The 17,249-nt window shown below is 61.0% G+C and overlaps 1 protein-coding gene across 5 annotated transcripts in view; it reads right to left on the bottom strand.

Moving 5' to 3' along the window:
• SPNS3 (SPNS lysolipid transporter 3, sphingosine-1-phosphate (putative)) overlaps window positions 1-6,596 on the bottom strand; it is a 33,728-nt gene extending 27,132 nt beyond the window's left edge. For all 5 annotated transcript variants that reach the window (XM_080825289.1, XM_080825291.1, XM_080825292.1 and 2 more), the window contains exons 1-2: window positions 6,499-6,596; window positions 196-4,317 (exon numbers count right to left, since the gene is read on the bottom strand). In XM_080825289.1, coding sequence (XP_080681415.1) covers window positions 196-357 — 162 coding nt within the window. In that variant the 5' untranslated portion in view covers window positions 358-4,317; window positions 6,499-6,596. The remainder of the gene's footprint in view (window positions 1-195; window positions 4,318-6,498) is intronic.
• Between the last annotated feature and the right edge of the window lie 10,653 nt (window positions 6,597-17,249).

Genomic DNA, 17,249 nt, shown 5'->3' with positions numbered 1-17,249 from the left:
CAGGCAGCGGCGGGTCGTGCGGGAGAGGAAGGCTCCCGCGGACAGCATCTAAGGGGGTCCTCCCGAGGCCCTGGAGGGCGCCCCTGCCGCCGGCCTGGAGCCCGGAACGCACGGAGGCCAGCGCATCCGCCTTTCCAAGGGAGAAACCAGGCGGGGGCAGATCCCCAGGGGCCTCCCGGGGGTGAGGGCACCTACCTGGGGGGAGATGAAGGAGCTGGAGAGGCCTGCCCCGGACCAGAGCAGGATCCCAATACTCAGCGCGGCTTTGCGGCTGTGGCGGTCGCCCAGGTAGCCGAACACGGGTGCGGACAGCAGCAGGCAGCAGACGAAGACTGGAGGGGACGGGCAGGGCCGCATGCACCCCCCGCTGCGGCGGGCGGGCGCGGGCCTGCTGGCCCCCACGAGGGACCGGGCTCGGACGCCACAGCGGGCACCGCGGCCGTGGGCGGGGGCCAGAGGGGGAAAAGACACCCCAACGCCGCGACCTCCGCCTCACCCGCAACCCAACGCCCCGAGTCGGGGGGACTGGGAAGGGGAGTGGAGGGGCCGGGCTGGCTCCCGGTGCACCGCTCTGAGCGGCCCCCCGAGTGCCAGGGGGGCTGTGGCCCGGAGTGAGGGCGGACGCGGCCACGGGGCAGCTCAGGGGCCCCCAGGGCTCCCTGCCCGGACCCTGTCCCTGCAGGACCCCCCTCCTCGCGCCGGCCGGACGGGTCGGACTTTGCTGCCGCACCCCTGCTGGGGCGGCGGGGGCGGCGGGGGCGGCGGGAGGCGAGGGCGGTCGGCCCGGGGCTCGGCCGCCGGCGGGGTTTCGCTGGGTCGGCGGCCGGTCCCGGACACCGTGGTGGTGCTGCCCACTCGGTGAAGCGGACCCTCCGACCCGCGGCGGGACGAGCGAGCCCGGCGGCCGCCCCGCGAGCGGAAGAAGCGGGCGCGCGTGTGCGGGACTCGCCGCGCGCACGGGGACCCTCACGGCTCGGGTCCGCTCTCGGCAGGTGCAGCGGGCGGCGCGGCCCCACCTCCGCCGGGGCCCCGCCCACACCGGCCCCCATTCGCTGAGCGCAGATGATGGACGCGGCCCGAGCCGAATGAGCGCCAGGCCCGCCCCGCGCGGGTCCCGGCCCCGCCCACCTCCCCGGGGGGCTCCGGCATCCCGCGGAGCCGCGCGCCGTTGCGGGAATCAGGCCAGTTCGGACCTACAAAACCTGGCAGTTTAATGCGGTCCGCCCGAATACCCCACAGAGGGTGGCCCTCGGTGTCCGTGGCGCTTAGAACTGAACAGCTTCTGCCGACACGGCCGTGGCCGTGGCCGTGTCCGCGGGCGCAGAAGCGCGTGCCGTGCCCCCGGCTGGCCCCGGACGCGGCAGCCGCACTGGTTTTGCTCCTTTAACGGTTGAAAAGCGGACAGTGTCTCGCTGGTGTTTCCGTCCGCACCGTCCGCATGTCCCGTGAAGCCGAGCAGGTCCCCGAGGTCGCAGCCTCGCTGTTCGGAATGACCATGCAGGTCGTGGGGTAGACGCCCTGGGCTCTCATCCTGAACCAAAGACAACCCTAACCCTGAGCCTAACCCTGAGCCTGAGCCTAACCCTAACCCGTGTGCCTGTGGGCCAGTTCCTTAACTCTTCTGTCCCCCTCCAGTCAGTGATAGGAAGTGGTGCCCGTGCTTCCCACCGAAGGTTACGGAGAAAATGAAACGAAGCCTCCAACAGGCAGCGCCTAGCTTCAGGTGGCCGCCTCGTTCCTGTCGCCCATCGTCGTCACCCACTGCATTTGTGGTGTCAACTGCCGTCGCACGGAAGAGTGTAGCTTCCATGAACTCAAACCTATCCCTCTCCCTCTGGCTGGGATTGTTTGTGTATCTTCTCTCCCCGAAGGTTGTAAAAATATTTCCCTGAATCCTCGAATAGTTTTATGAGGTTTGGGGCAGGGATCCTTTATAGATATAAACAGCTTCCCCCCGCAGATGCCCTGGGATGGGGAAACCTGCCCCAGGGGGAAGGCACCCTCACCCAGGTGCACGCCCCAGCTCCTGGCGGCTCCAGACTCGGTGACTTGGGAGACAAAACGGAAGGAGTGAAGGAGCAGGGGGTGAACAGGAGGGCTCTACCGGCAGCTGCCAGGACTCCAATCCCGGCTGCGGGAACTTCAGCAAGCCCACAGCCTCTCTGTGGCTCAGGTTTGTCATGGGGAGAAAGGGCGCAACCATAGCAAGGCAAATGGGTCGGTCTCACAGGGCACTTGAGACGGTGTCTGGTACGCGGTGAAGGCCACATCAGTGTTGGTTTTAAATATTACCCATCCGTGGACCAACCCCAGGAGCCTCCTGTCCCATTGGAGGGCGGGACTGCCACTGACCCCACCCTCTGCCCCATCATACAGCTGAGCCACGCGCTCTCAGTCAGGGGCTTCCTGCGTTCTGCGCCCTGTGGACAAACAGCGGCAGGGGGCTTGGGTCTTACATGAGGTCTTACACCATGACCGGGGAAGGTGAAGACTCCCCCAAGGTCACGGGAGAGACAGAGCCTGGTCGTCAGGCCTCCAGCCCCCCTGCACTCTCCACACACCTCTCGGGGTCGCGCCTGCAGCGCTGACCCTCCCTTCACCCACTGCACACCCCGGGCACGTGCACAACCCACCCCACACTTGCACACATGTGCACATGCTTCTCTCTCCACGGCATCTCACTTATGGGGGCCTCGCGGTGACAACCCTGCTCACCAAGCAGGGGGAGGACCAGGGAAGGCGGATCGTGACTCAACAGCCATCATCTGTTTAATCTAGAAGGTTGTGGGGACTGAGCCCAGAGGGTCTCGCTTTGGCTCCTCGAAGGTCGGCACCCGCTGCTGGCCTCAGCCTCGAGACAAGAGTCGTTGGAAAACACACGTGGTCTAAAGCCAAGTTCTGTGGGCTCTTTGCCCCAGGGCCTTAAGAGAGAAGCTTCTCGAACTGCGTACCCTTACACGTGTGTTCAGCCGACATTTAAAACATCCTTGTCATAACTTTAAATAGTTGCAAAGGATGTGATTTCCATCACTATTGTATTTTTGACTATATTTTCATCCAAATCCTTGGGGCTTCGGGTCACATTGGGAAATGTGATGTGATCACTGACCCCATCGGATCCCTGACGGGAAAAGGCTGCTGTCTCTGCCCATTGGCTCCAAAGGGCAAAACCAGTCCTTATTTGCCAGATCAAGCCAACAAATCAGGCTGACCGCCTGTCAGAAAGATGTTAAAATGCTGGCTTCATCTTTGCTAATTGAAATAAATGTGTTGACACCCATCCGTGAGACATCTCCCTTCTGAACTGTAAATCCTAGATAAATCGGCCGTCGCGCCAGCGGGACAGCCAGATAAGGCTTGGCATTGGGCCGCGGGCGTGTGGCCTGGAGGAAGCCTCCCCAGTGAGTTTCTCCGGACGAGCTCTCCGCCTGGCTTCCACGGCCCGCCCCACAGATGCCAAGCACCCGTGGGGATCCCCTCTGTCTGGCACCCCGGAGGCTTTCCCACCCCAGGGCAGGGCACCAAAGAAACACTCGGAATAGGGAAGAGGGATGGTCTCTGCTGGAACAGAGGTGGGAAGGAAGAACCAGAGGCTTTTTCTCAGACGGGTCCCTTTTAGGAAAGAAAAACCCAGGCTTGAGGGTCTGTAACTGGATTCTTTCACAACTCTGCTCATCTGGACCCAAGAAAGTGTCTGTGGCCGCCCCAGGGCCCCCCACCCCAGCGTAAGAGACTTGTTCTGAGGTTTGGGGTTGCGGACTGTCATGCGGGGGAGCACAGGCAGGAGCCACGCGGGGCTGGTTACGGGTTTGTGTGTGACCTTGGAATGGGAGGTGTCGCTGCTCCCCGCTCCTGGACCCCATATGAACCCATGCGGCAAATACGGATCTCTGTCTGTCCGTCTGTCTGTGTTCTGCAGGAAAGCCCACAGCACGACCGCCCAGCCCCAGCCAGTCTCGGGCGCCGCGCTGAGCCGGGCCGGGACGAGTGACCCATCAGCACGGCCTGAGGCTCTCCAGCCCCATCCCCCTGCTCCTTCAGCAGCACCAGTGCTCAAACCCGAGACGGTTGCTCAGTTGCCAGGGCTCAGCCCACCTTCTCCGTCCTCCCACCCACTCTGGCCCTCACAGCCAACCCCACGTGTCCTCAGTGCCCCTCCTCCGTGTCAGGGATCCACAGTGGGGCTCAGCCTGACCCCCGCTCCAGCATGAGCCCCGGGCCCCAGCGCCAGGGCAAGGACTCAGTCCTTACCTGTCTGAAGCAGACCGGCATTGCTATCGCTGATCTGAAAAAAGTTCTGTACGTCCAGCAGCATCCCTGTGGACAGATGGACAGCGCTCAGGATGTGGGAAGGGGCCCCAGCTGACCAGCACAGCACAGAGTATGGCCCTCAGCCTTGGGCAACACTTCAGCAGGGGTTAGTCAGAGCGGAGGCGCCTGCTTAGCTGAGCTGGGAGGCTCGGGCCCCAGCGTCAGGAAGCCCTTAGCAATCCTGCGGTCATTCGGTTACGAGCCGGCACCCGAGCTGGACCCTGCAGGTGTCTGCAGGTTCTGGGCCAGAGGGGGGGCCGTCGGGGTCCCCGCGGGGCTCCAGCCACGCCCGCGGCTGTGCTGTGGGAATCCCGGCCGGAGGCGGGCCCCTTTGCCCACAAATGGGGTCTGCAGAAATGCCCAGGCCGTGGGGAGGAAAGCGCCCCACCCGCTCCTCCGAGACCTGTCAGCAGGGCCGAGAAGCAGAGAAACCAAGTACAAGATTCTTGTTGAGGCGTTTGCTTTGGGCCCGAATGCCACAGCATGCAGCCGTCCCAGCCTGTCCGTCCGTCCTTCCTTTTTAATATCATTAATCACACAAATAAGACATATTCGTTGGAGAGAAAAAAGCATTAACACTGAGACGCAGAGTGTAGAGTAGGTCACAGTCCGGCTCCTTCCTCGGGGGAGAGGCCTTGCCCCGGGTTGTATCCGCTCCCGGGCCCCTCCCAGCCCTCTGGGGCCGGACGTGGACCCAGCCTCCTTCTCCCCCTCAGGCCGTCATCTGCCCTGAAGAGCTGCTCCCCACCAGGCCCGGGAGCTGCGGGGAAAGCCGCCCGACCCAGGGGTCCCGGCCGCTCGCCCTGCGTGGTTTCACTTCTCCGGGCCTCCTCGTCCCGGCAAGTGACCTCGGCCCTGCTTCCACCCGGCGGGAGGAAGTTCCAACAGGGAGGGCCTCCGCTGGGGGCGCAGGGTCTCCCCAGCCTGCCGGCCGCCGCGCCGCCCTGCCCCTCCGGCTCAGCGCGGGCCCTGGCCCCACACACCTCCACACCCGCGCGGGCCTCTGCCTAACCCACCGCAGCAGCCCCGGAACTGGAACCCCGGGCTTGTTCTGCCTGCGCTGATCTCATTCTAGTCTCCCCCCCCCTCCAAAAAATTGTCTGTGGCTCCCCCGTTGCCTTAACAGAAGGCCCAGGATCCCAGCACGGCACCCAGGAAGCCTGTGATCCGGCCCCAAGACCGTTTTGAGCAATCCCCGCCGTCTCCCCTCTGGCCACCTCGCCAGAGCACACCCCCCCCTCCGTCACCTGGGCCCACGCTGACCCCTCACCCAGCACCCTCCCCTCACCCCACCTCCTGCCTCCCAACTTTCTCGGCTTCAGACCCACCCAAATGCACCCTGTTCTGAGTTCGGCCGGAACCCTCGGTTGCCGTCCTGGGGCCACCCGGCAGACGTCCAGCCTGCTCGGTCCTGTGCGCGTCCTCCGAGCTCCCCAGAGACGGACCCGCGTCTGCAGCTCACATCCTGCTTGCCGCTCGCTCCCTGCCTGGTGGGCTGAGCCTGCCTCTGGTGCGCCGGGGTCCTGGCCTCAGGGCTGCTGTGGGTGACCCCACAAAGCCCCCCGACAGCCCCGCCTGGGCTTCCCTCGGCCCCACGACGTGGGCCTTCCCAAGCTCTGGAACCAATGGACGGACCCTCCCTGGGTCTCCACACCATAGGGTCGTTCAGTCGGTCTTGAGTGATTCAGTGATAAAGAGAGAAAAGGGGGTTACGTCTTGACTGGATGCGTGAGCGAGTGAGTTAGGTGAATGTGGCTGAGAAGAGCAGGCGGGCGCCTCGGGGCCTCCAGGAGGGAAGTCGGAATGTGCGAGGCCTGCACACAGCCCCCGGTCCCAGAAGCACGCGGCCCGCTATCTCGGGCCCTCCCTGCCCGCCACAGCCTCCCCCAGCGTCCCACCCGAACCTCCAGGCCTCCCCCCGAAGGAGCGGCCCTCCCTGCGGCCCTCGCCGCCCTGCTGTGTGCACACGCCTGGGTGGGGGCTAGACCGGGACCTCCATGCCCCCCCCACCTCGTTGGGGCTTGGCAGGAATCCCTCCAGGGCTGAGAAGGGCAGGGCTGCCCTGCACAAGGGGACGGTCTGCAGGACGTGGGGCCCCTGTGTGTGTGGTGCTGGCCGGGGGCGGGGCGGCCGTGAGCCGGTGGCCACAGGTGCTTCCCAGGGTGCCGTCCGCCGGGGCCACCTCACCTGCGATGATGAACCAGTTCATGTAGTTCAGCAAGTTGACGTAGCAGAGGACTGCGGCAGCCGCACGAGCTCTCCCAGGGGACAGGCTCCAGGGGCCGGACGCCGTCCGGGGGGCCCACGCACCTGCTCCCGAGGCCCCAGGCTGCCTGCTCGGCCCGGGCACCCGGCTCTCCTCCGACATGCCGCCAGCTGTGCCAGCCTGAGTTCCTGTCCCGGAGGTGTCGGGGCAGAGGCACACGGGCTCCGCACCAAGTCACTTCCTGTGGGCTCCCGGCCTCCCGACCTCAGAGCAGCTGCCCTAACTGCTCAGCATCTTATCGCAGGTTCCTGCTGAGCCCGCCCCCGGCTGGCCCCCAGGGTTTCACCAGCCCCAGCTCTGAGGCCCGCGGGGGGGCCCATACTGGGTGGCCGGACATGACGGTCCCCTCGACCTAGACTGTGGCTTCAGCAGCTGCAGTGAGGAAGAGAAGCTCTATGCGACAGGAAATGAGTTGAGTCTTCAGAGCTCTAGTCTCCAAAAGAGGTTTGGGGGTTGCCTGCGCAGGACCTGGGCGGCGAGCGCAGGACGTGAGCCGGGCCGAACCCGGAAGGCTGGGTGCTGGCCGGGAGAGCGGCACCCAGCTGGGAGTGAGGTCGGGGCCCCACGGCGGGGAGCAGAGGAGTGGTGGAGGGGCTGTCGCCAGGAGCACAACGGGTTCAAAATCCAGGGGGTGGTTTGGAAGAGGGGCTGGGTACTGGCACGGTCTCCAAGGGTCTCTTTACAGGAAGTTTATTGGGGGCCGTAACCATGCAGTAGAGGAACCAGGCAATGTCCAGACCAAAGATTAAAGGAACACCACTGCCGAGAGCAGAGGGCATGTGCGTCTCCCCCAGAGGCTCCGAGCTGGCCCCATGTCACCGAGGCAGGGTTCCCGTCAGCAATCCATCACCCGAATCTAATGAGGAAACGTCAGACACACCCAAACTGCGGGACACAGTATTGTTTTTACTGGACTATGTTCTAGGGAAGCTTTAGGACCACAGCAAGATTGAGCAGACGGCTGGTTCTCTCGCACACTCGCTGCCCCCCCACACCCATGGTCTCCCCCGCTGTCAACACCCCCACCACGGGCACGTTGGGATGACTGATGAGCCTATGCTCACACGTCATTGTAACCCAACGCCCATCACTTACATCAGGGTTCAGTCTTGATGGTGCACGTTCTGGGGGTTAGACAAGGGTCTGAGGTCTATCTGTCTTTAGAGTACCACGTAGGGAAGTTTCATTGCCCTGAAAGTCCTCTGGGCGCTGTCCACGCCCCTGCCCGCCCCTGGCAAGCACTCCCGTTTGGACCGCCCCATAGCTGTGCATTTTCTAGGAAGCCCCAGGGTCAGAATCATCGGTAGGGAGCCCCTCACCGATGTCACTCAGCGACACGCATTGACGGGGCTTCCATGTCATGTCATGGCTTGGGGAGTCACTAACGTTCATGCTGCATAACATGCCATTGTCTGGATGGACCACGTTTTATTTATCCGTTCATCTGCTGAAGGACATGTTGGTGGACTGCAGGTTCTGGTGGTTGTAAATAAAGCCGTCCAGACCATCTGTGTGCAAGCGCTTGCGTGCGCTCCGGGTTCCACTCCCTTGGGTCAATACCAAGGTTGCAACTGCTAGACTGCACGGTGCGGGTGTGGGACGCGATCTTTTCAGAAGGGACTGTATTCACTGTTTAAGATTTATTTATTTCCTTGAGAGGGAGCGTGCACATGGGGGTGGGGAGGGGCAAAGGGAGAGAGACTCCCAAGCAGGACACCCGACACGGGGCTCGATCCCACGACCCTGCGATCAGGACCAGAGCTGAAATCAAGAGTCGTACACTTAACCAACTAAACCACCCAGATACCCCTTTAAGGAAGGGTATTATCCAAAAATACCAAAGTCCTCAAGGACTAAGGAAGGCCAAGGGCTTGTTTAGATTAAAGGAGATGGAAAGCTGTGATAAGTTAGTGCAACAGGGTGTCCAGACTGGGTCCTGCACTGGAGGGAATTGCGTGTTACTGGATCAGCTGATAAGACCGGAATGCGGACGGTAGACCCGGAGGACAGACGCCAGCGTGGTGGTACTGAAGTTGATGACGGTGATGTGGTTGTGTAGATGACGACCTTATGCCAAAGTATATAAGGGTAACGACCGCCGTGTATGCAACTGGCCCTCAAGTCATTCAGGGAAAAAAGGTAGAGTCAGCACAAGAGCCGATGGGGCAAGATGTGACGAGGAGATGAGTTTGGGTAAAGATGGCGTGGGTGTTCCGTACCATACTGTAATTTTTCTATAAGCCGGAGATTATTTCCCAATAAACAAAGCACAAAATGATGAACAACCCAATTAGAAACAGGCAGCAGACTTGGATAGATATTTCCGCAAGGATGTACAAAGGGCCAACATGCGTGTGAAGAGATGCTCACGATTGCTCGGCCAGTCAGCACCAAAACGAAGATGGACGTCCTTTGAGCAGTTCCCGGGTGGGCTCTGCATTGGGTCTGCAAATGTTCTCACTGGAATAGTGTAATGGAAGATGCTTTGTCTCTTAAAAAAAAAAAAAAAAAATGAGAAACCCATTCACACATTCTAAGATGACTAGGAGTAAAATTTTTTTCATTTAAAAAAAAAATAACAAGTTTGGTGTGGATGTGTGGGTAAATTAAAGCCCTCATACATTGCTGGTGGGAACAGAAAATGGTTCGGCCTCCGTGGAAAACACTGTAGTGGTTCTCCAAAAGGTCAAACTTAGAATGACCCCCACGACCAGCAATTCCGCTCCTAGGTGTATACCCAGAAGGGTTGAAAACAGGGACTCGGGCAAGTACGTGCCCATGAGTGTCCACAGAAGCACTCCTTGTCATTGCCCAAAGGCGGAAACGGCCCAAAAGCCCACCAGCTGGTAAACAGGCCAAGTGGCCAGCCCTCTCAGTCCCCCTCCCTCTTCTTTCAGTCAACTTCACTATCACTCGATAAACTTTGCTGCCTACCAAGAGCAAACAAACAAAAAACGGGCAAACCAAAGGCAGGTTGTGCGTGCAACGAAATATTGTCCAGCCACAAAAAGGGATGGGGTCCTGATCCTGACCCTCGAAACACTGCGCTAAGTGACAGAAATCACACACCGGGGTCACACACTGTGTGATTCCATTTATGCAAAATATTCCGGATGGTTAAGGCCACAGACACAGAAAGCAGACTCGTGAGTGCCAAGGGCTGGGAGGAGCAGGAAATGCTTGGTGGGTTCGGGGTCTCGCCTGGGGCAATGGGATGTGTCAGAACCGGACAGAGGTGGTGGTGTCACAACACTGAAAGGACCGAATGCCACTGGATCTACTGGATCGTATGCTCTGGAATGTTTAAAGTCTTAACATTATGTGAAGTTCACCACGACTTTTTAAAAAGCGCTAAAGCAAGCCAAGAAAAAGCCGGTCTGGAGACACGTCAAGAACATGAGCTTTGCAGGACGACCAGCCAGGGCTCAAGTTCCAACTCTGCTTCTTCCGAGCTGCGCCTAGGGCAAGGCCACAACCCCTCTGGGCCTCAGGGTCCTCACGGGGATAGTCATCCGATGAACCATCGAACCATTGGGGTCAAGTGCGTGGAGCTTTCCCTGCTGGCCCAATGCGGGGGCGGGGGGGGCTCGTAGGAGGTGTCTGGGGAGGGGGCGGCTAGCCTTTACTACCGCGGGTCAGGGAAGCTCCCGCAGCCCCGGGGGTGGGGGTGGTCTTTGCACAGCGCGGGGAAGCTCGGAATCAGGCCCTGAAACAAGAGCACGAGCAGCCGCAGGGCTGAGGGCCTGCCCACGGGGCTAGGGCGACGGGCGTCCCTCGGGTCCACACAGCGCAGGCTCCTCACCCGTGGTCCAGGTCCTGCCAGCACGTGCCCCTGCTCCTGCGGCTGTGTGGTTGCTGTGCCGTAGACAAGGTCGTCCTTGAAAGCTGCCCAGAACTTGGCCCGGTGTTGAGGAAGTGCTTGGGGTGGCCGTTCAGTAAAGTGGGGTTTCCCTGGCTCGGGTAGTGGGGACGTCGATCCCGGACCCACCCTCGGCTGCAGGACAAGCCGAGCTACATCCTCGGGTAGAGCGCGTGAGAACAGACCTGGCGCGTGCACGCAGGCGCTGGGGTGTCCGGCCTGCGGCATCTGTGGGTTCTGCTAAGTAAGGTGTGACATGTTCAACATCACTTTCCCTGAAAAGCCTGAAAACCCCTCAGGCAAATGCCCGCAGCACCGGTCACAGCAGCCGAAGGCCAGAAACAGCCCAAATGTCCATCAGCGAGCGAACCCGGGATGCGGCCCGTCCGTACAGTGGGACAGGACTCAGCCGTAGGAAGGAAGGGCCCTCTGACACCTGCCGCAGCATGGATACGGGATGCTCCCAGTGACACACGCCGGTCCCAGAGCGCAAGTTCTGTGTGGTTTCACGCAGCCGGACGTGTGGACAGACTGGACGGGCATGCCGGGGCCGAGGGGCCAGGGGGCCTGGAGTCAGTGTGGAACAGGGACAGAGCGTCCGTCTGGGGAGATGGGAGGTCCTGGAGATGAGCCATGGTGCAGGCCGTACAAGGGGAACGGTCTCGGTGCCCCTGAACTGGACACGGACAGAAGGTGAACACGGTACCTTTTGTGGGATGTGCGTTTTACCATCATTACAAAGAGTGAATGTGGTGATCACACTATCAAGAAAGGGGCAACTTTCTGGGCTCTGGGTTTCAGGGGACTTGTCCTGAATAACGGACAACCCTTCACCTAATGTGGGTCTGTGGCGACCTCACATGGGCTTGGGGTACGGCAGTGAAGGGGCGGTCAGAGGGTACAAAAGGTGTGTGCAGAATGACCTCGCCAAGGTAATTGTAACAAAAATAAACACAAAGCAACCTTGGCGGTTGGCTGGTTTGTCCCCGTGCACTGGACTAACACGGTTCATTTGAGAGTATCTTGAACAGAGGCCTTTCCAGAGGGTGTCCTGGGAGAGTTTAAATGTGGGTCCCTTTAAAAAAATGAAGGTGATGTCCAGCCTCACACACCAGAGACGACAGAAAATCACCTGGGAATCGCTCCTCGGAAACTCCCAGAGTCGCTCTCAGAGCACAGACCAGGAAGGGCGTGTGGGCCCCAAGGCACAGCCCACCCAGCAACGGCAACACGAGGACAGGAACTGCCCCCCGGGTGGGGGGCGGGGAAGCAGGAGGGCTGGGGGTGGCGAACCCCACAGCATCAGGACAGCATCGGAGACTCTGGGCTTTGCCCCCTTCCTCCCTGAGATCGTTATGGTGTTGGCCTTTGGGTACCTCTCCGCGTTTGCATGACAAATCACCCCCAAAACTTTGGGCTTTAAAGAACCAAGTTGTTTATTTGTCATTAGCTTCCACGGTTTCGGTGGATCCGGAATTTGGGGCAGCTTGCTGGGCGTCCAGGTTCAGAGCCTCCTGTGTGCCCACAGGGAGGGGTCAGTGCCTGCAGGCCGGACTGGAGCTGGAGGGCCCACCTCCGAGATGGGTCCCTCACACGCTGGCACATTGGTTCTGGGCTCCGCTGGTCTGCGCAGCAGCGTCCGAGTGTCCTCCCAGGGAGGGGGCTTGACCTCCTCCGAGCGAGCAATCCAACAGGGATGATGCAGAAATGTCAGTGCCTTTGTGGGCCCGACTTAGGGACCATATCTTGCTGTACCCCAGTGGTCACACTGGCCAGCCTGGTTCACTGCGGGAAGGGATGGCACGGGAGTCATCACCGGACCTGTAGCTCACTGGACAGCAGTTTGCAGGCTGGCCATGCACAAGAAGGAAGGTTTCTCCCCACCTGTGCTCACGTGTGTTGATCAGGGAGGAAACGGCCCCTGCAAACGCCCCAGAGGGGCACTCCCTCGGGACCCACAGGTAGGGTTGGCTCCCGGGAGGCTGCCCCTAGTGAGGGAGGCCAGGAGGGCATGTGACCATTGGGTGAGCAAGCGTCTTCCATGACTGGCCGGCCCCAGCAGTGCCCAGCTGGCAGCCACATTCCCGGGAAGAGGAGTGTGACCGGAGGGCGCGACCAGCTCCCGCTGGGGACCCCCACCACGTCTGGGTCTGAGAGGCAGCAGGTGCTGGAAACTGTCCTAACCCGGAGCTCCTGAGCTAGCAGGAGGTGCGCGGGAAAGAGAGAGAGCTGTACGCTTGGGGCCTCCAGCCTGGGGCGCCCCTCGCTGGACATAGGGCGGTTTCAAAAGGGCCCCAGAGCATCCTTCCCGGGGCGGAGGGCGGGCGGCCCGGGCTTCCACAGTGACACCCTGTGGCCGCAAGTGGGAACCGCAGGCACGAGGCCCCACGGGGCGTGCGGGAAGGCCTCTGAGCTTCCGGGTCACTCTAGGCGGCTTGCTAATAGGACACGAGTGAGCATGGGCCACTACGGGGAACTAAGTGTCCCGCCCGTGTGGTCGCACGCCACATGGTGGAACCGGCCACGTGGGTAGCGTATACATACCAGGACAGTGCAGAGGGATACACCCAAAAGGGGTCACCTGGCCGTCCCACTCAGAGAATTACAGGACATGGTTTTCCTATCTTCTCTCTCCTTTCGTTACCGGCCAGTAACTCTAGGGCAGACACTGAGGGAGCGTCCCCTGGGCTGGGCCTGCAGCCGCCCGGGGACTGGCTGTGACGGTCGGACGAGGAAGCTGGGCACGGAGCCGGCGCCACCCCTACCTGGCTCCAGGCCGTGCTCTACCCTCCGTGCACACCTACCTGCTCGCTCCCTCCGCACGCACCAGATTTCTGGAACAGCAGAGAAGAAAGGAACAAGCAGTGACGCGGGCCTTTGCGACCACGCGCAAAAGTAACGCGGGGACAAAACAAGCCACACGGGTCTGTGCCCCACACCTGTGGCTGCTGGCCTCACGGCCGCGGGGATCCCAGGGGCAAAGCTGCACCCACGTCGGGGCCGCGGGGTCCTGGGGGGAAAAGCTGTACCCGTGTCAGGGCTTCGGGGTCCGGGTGGCGAAGCTGCATCCGCGTTGGGGCCGTGGGGTCCCAGGGCGAAGCTGCACCCACAAAGCCAGGACTTGGGGCCTGCTGAGGCCCCTCTTCATGTGGGCTCTGCGGACTGGGTAGCAGCTCTGGATATTCCTCCTGCTGGTTGTGTTTCCAAACCCCGCTCAGAGGTCGCCTCCTCCAGGAAGCCCGCAGGCTTGGCTGAGTGCTTACTTCCCCCCCCCCCCCAAAGATTTTTATTTATTTGACAGACAGATCACAAGTAGTCAGAGGGGCGGGCAGAGAGAGAGAGGAGGAAGCAGGCTCCCCGCTGAGCAGAGAGCCCGATGTGGGGCTCGATCCCAGGACCCTGAGACCATGACCCGAGCCGAAGGCAGAGGCTTTAACCCACTGAGCCACCCAGGCGCCCCGAGTGCTTACTTTTATCATGATACTTGCTGCTCATTCCTGGGAGTTCCTGTCTCCTGCACAGGTGAACGAACCCTTTAAGGGAGAGGTCATGGGTGAGCCCTTTCTGCCTCAGCTGGGGGCCTTGACCAGCGCAGGAAGACGGACAGCCAGACAGCCTGTCTGAATGAGTGAATGAGACGTGCTTCTCAGGCCAGCGGCCTGGGAGCCAGAGCCGACCCCACGTCAGAACGGCGTTTCTGCCGCTCCAGCCTTTACCAGTAAAAGAGCCAGAACTCTCGGTTTCGAAAGCGTGACCCAATGCACTCTTGGGACCTGCCAAGGGAGTCTGGCTTGCACGCGGTGCTCTCCGCTGGGCACACCAGGGGGCTTTCTGTGGGTGGGGGATGGGGAGCAGGGGGACAGCCCCAGGGCTCAGGGCTTGTTTTGGAGGTAACGAAAAGTCCTAAAATTGGCCGTGGTCAGGGCTGCACGCACCTGCATAGACCAAGAGAACAAAACAAGCCACACCTGAATCGCACATTTTAAATGAAGGCATTGAATGGCGTGTGGATGGTATTTCAATAAAGTCGTTAAAATGTCAACAATACGTTCTCACGGCTTCTGTGGGCCAGGAAGTCAGAAGCGCTTCTCGCCCACGTCCTCAGTGGGCCTCCTGGTCATGCCTCCTCTGCCTGAGACGTCAAGCCCCGCCTCTTTCCACCCTCCCTGCTCCCGGGGCCTCAGCACAGCTCTGACCATCTCCCGACGCCTCCACCTGGATGTCCGCCGGGCATCGCAAATGCATGGCCCAAACAGACTTCCTGGTTTCTCCCCCTTGAAATGCCCCTCCCTGGCCTTCTTGCGTCGATCGTGGCCCTTCATCCACGTGGGGCACAGGTGATGTGAGTCCCTTCCTTCACGCACACATCCAGGCCTTCAGCAAATGTGGCCAACCTGCCTCTAGAACACGGGTGAGTCTATCCCGTCTTCCCTCTCCGTCGTGGCCAGCCTCGTCCTGGGCCCCCTCGCCTCTCGCCTGTGCCGCTGCGGCGGGAAGCTGACCCGCCCACCACCCATGGCTGGGCCCTCACGCTGTCCCACAGCCCTTGGTCTCCGTTAAGTCACTCCCCTGCTTAGAACACCTTCTCCCCGGGCCTTGCACCGTGGGTGGAGTAAAACCGACCCCTCCCCTGCCTGCAGGCCCGTTACTGTGTCCTCGACCTGCCGCCTCGGCCTCACATCTCATCCCTCCTCTTGCTCGCTGGGTTAGAGCTACACGGCGCTCTCTGTTCCTCAAAGCTCAACGCCGTTTCAGGGACTTCAACCGCCCCCTCCCCCTGGAGATCTCTGCACCCCAGGCTTCTTCTCACTCAGATCTCATCGTCTGTGTCACCTCCTCCAAGAAGCCTTCCCTGACCACTCCACTTAAGGATGTCACCCAGTCCCTCTCCGTCCCAGCTCCATGCCACGGTCCAACGGTTTTCTTGTTCATTTGCTCATGTTTTTCCTCCGCTGTCCGTCTCGGTAGCCGCGGTACACCGGTGCCACAGTGCACGGCCCTCAGGCCGCGTTCATTTGCGTTCCTGTAAAGGAAGGAAGGAACTGCTGTGTGGTTCCAGGTCAGTCAGGGCTCCTCTCCGAACCCTCTCTAGGAAACGAAGTCCTGTGCCTGGGTAAGTTCTTTGTTTCTGAGGATCCGTCGGCCTTTAAGGCAATTCGGCACTCGGTGGCCCGAGACCACCAGATGTCGCCAAACACCAAGGCGAGACCCGCATTCCCAGGCCACATTTCCGCGGCGGCCCGAGTCTCCGCGGTCAGGTCAGCGTGCCCCTGAGAGGGTCTCCAGGGACACTCCAGTCAGTACATGCCTTCTGGGGCGACCCTTAAGTGGGGGATCTCCAGCAACATGGCCAGCGGGGCAAAGGCCCCGGGGCTGGACTCTGGGTTGTCCCTGGGCCTCCGTCCTCCAGTCTGCCCGTCAGGTGGAGACTTACACTACCCGTTCTTCCGGTGCCGACCCCTCCTCCGTGGCAGCATCGGGGCTGGAGGCGGGAGAATAGGAAAGGAGAAGCGGATCCCCCTTTCTTCCATCTGTCCCACGGGACAGGGCCGTGTCCTTCCCCGGGCGCGTTCCTGGCACCCACACGTTGCACGGGAAGCGTCCTCCGACAGGGCGCAGTTTTGTCACGCCCTTGATGAGGTGGGGGCCATCACGGCTGGAGGAATTCCTCTCCTGAGAGCTAGGGACGTCCCGGGGGGGGAAGGGAAACGTCTTCTTCTAGACAAGTGTATGTCAAAATCATCACGAGCTCAGGGCCACCAAAACGGGCCATCAGCCAGACTCGCAACAGACCAGTGTTTTCAGAGCCCTGGTTTGTAGGAAATGGCATATCGGGTCACTCGGGGCTCCCAGAAGAGGGACAGAGTGCCCCCCGGGAGAGGCAGGCTCTCCCTTCAGCTAAAACACACACAAAATATGCTCGGCCAGCGGCCGTGCGCAGGAGCAGGGGAGATCAGTGTGGGTTCTGAGAGACAGACCCAGAGCCGGCGGCGGCGGGAAAGCCTGGGGCTTCAGGGAGACAGACCCTGAGACCCTGGTCCTTAGTGAGAATGACCTTCACTGCACACACTGAAAGGGCTGTTCTCTCCAGCAGGTTACGCCTCTCCCCAGGACCCTTGTCCTGATCCCATCCAACCCCAGAAGAGAAGGGGCGGCTTTTCAGGCGCACATTTGGATGTAGGGCTAAGGACAGTCATGCGAACACAGTCTCCGGGTCCCCGTGGAACACTGGAGGACAAGTAGGGGAGAGTTCCTTCCCCCAGAAGGGGCCACACAGGCAGAACGAGGTCAAGATGAGCCGACATACAGACCCTTACACGGGGTTCGGCTCTATTGATATAACTCACAAACCACACTATTTCACCCAAATTTCCTTAAAGATTTTACTTATTTATTTGAGAGAGAGAGAGAGATCACAAGTGGGAGGGGCAGGGGGAGTGGGAGAGGGAGAAGCAGGTTCCCCGCCGAGCAGGGAGCCCGATGCGGGGCCGGGTCCCAGGACCCTGGGATCATGACCTGAGTCGAAGGCTGAGGCTTAACGACTGAGCCCCCCAGGCGCCCCTTGGTGAGTATTTTCTATTTACTCCCTTCCTTATCCTTGTTTTAGGTGTTTCTCTTGTAAACAGCATGAACCTTGCCTCTTTCAATCCAATCTGACAGTCAGTCTGGCCAAGTTGGTGCTGCTACAATGACGGTGGCTCCGGCCCGTCAGAGGGGCTGGCAGTCTGCCCCGTGCTGGACAGGAGGAGGGACGAGGGACGGCCATTACCAGCCGTGAGTCTGGGCCCGCCTGTGCCTGCCGCATGCTCCCCC

This window comes from Martes martes (assembly GCF_963455335.1).
Source record: "Martes martes genome assembly, chromosome: 16".
Classification (NCBI taxonomy): domain Eukaryota; kingdom Metazoa; phylum Chordata; class Mammalia; order Carnivora; family Mustelidae; genus Martes; species Martes martes.
The sequence above is the reverse complement of the archived record's forward strand: the minus strand, read 5'-3'. Positions and strand labels throughout refer to the sequence as shown.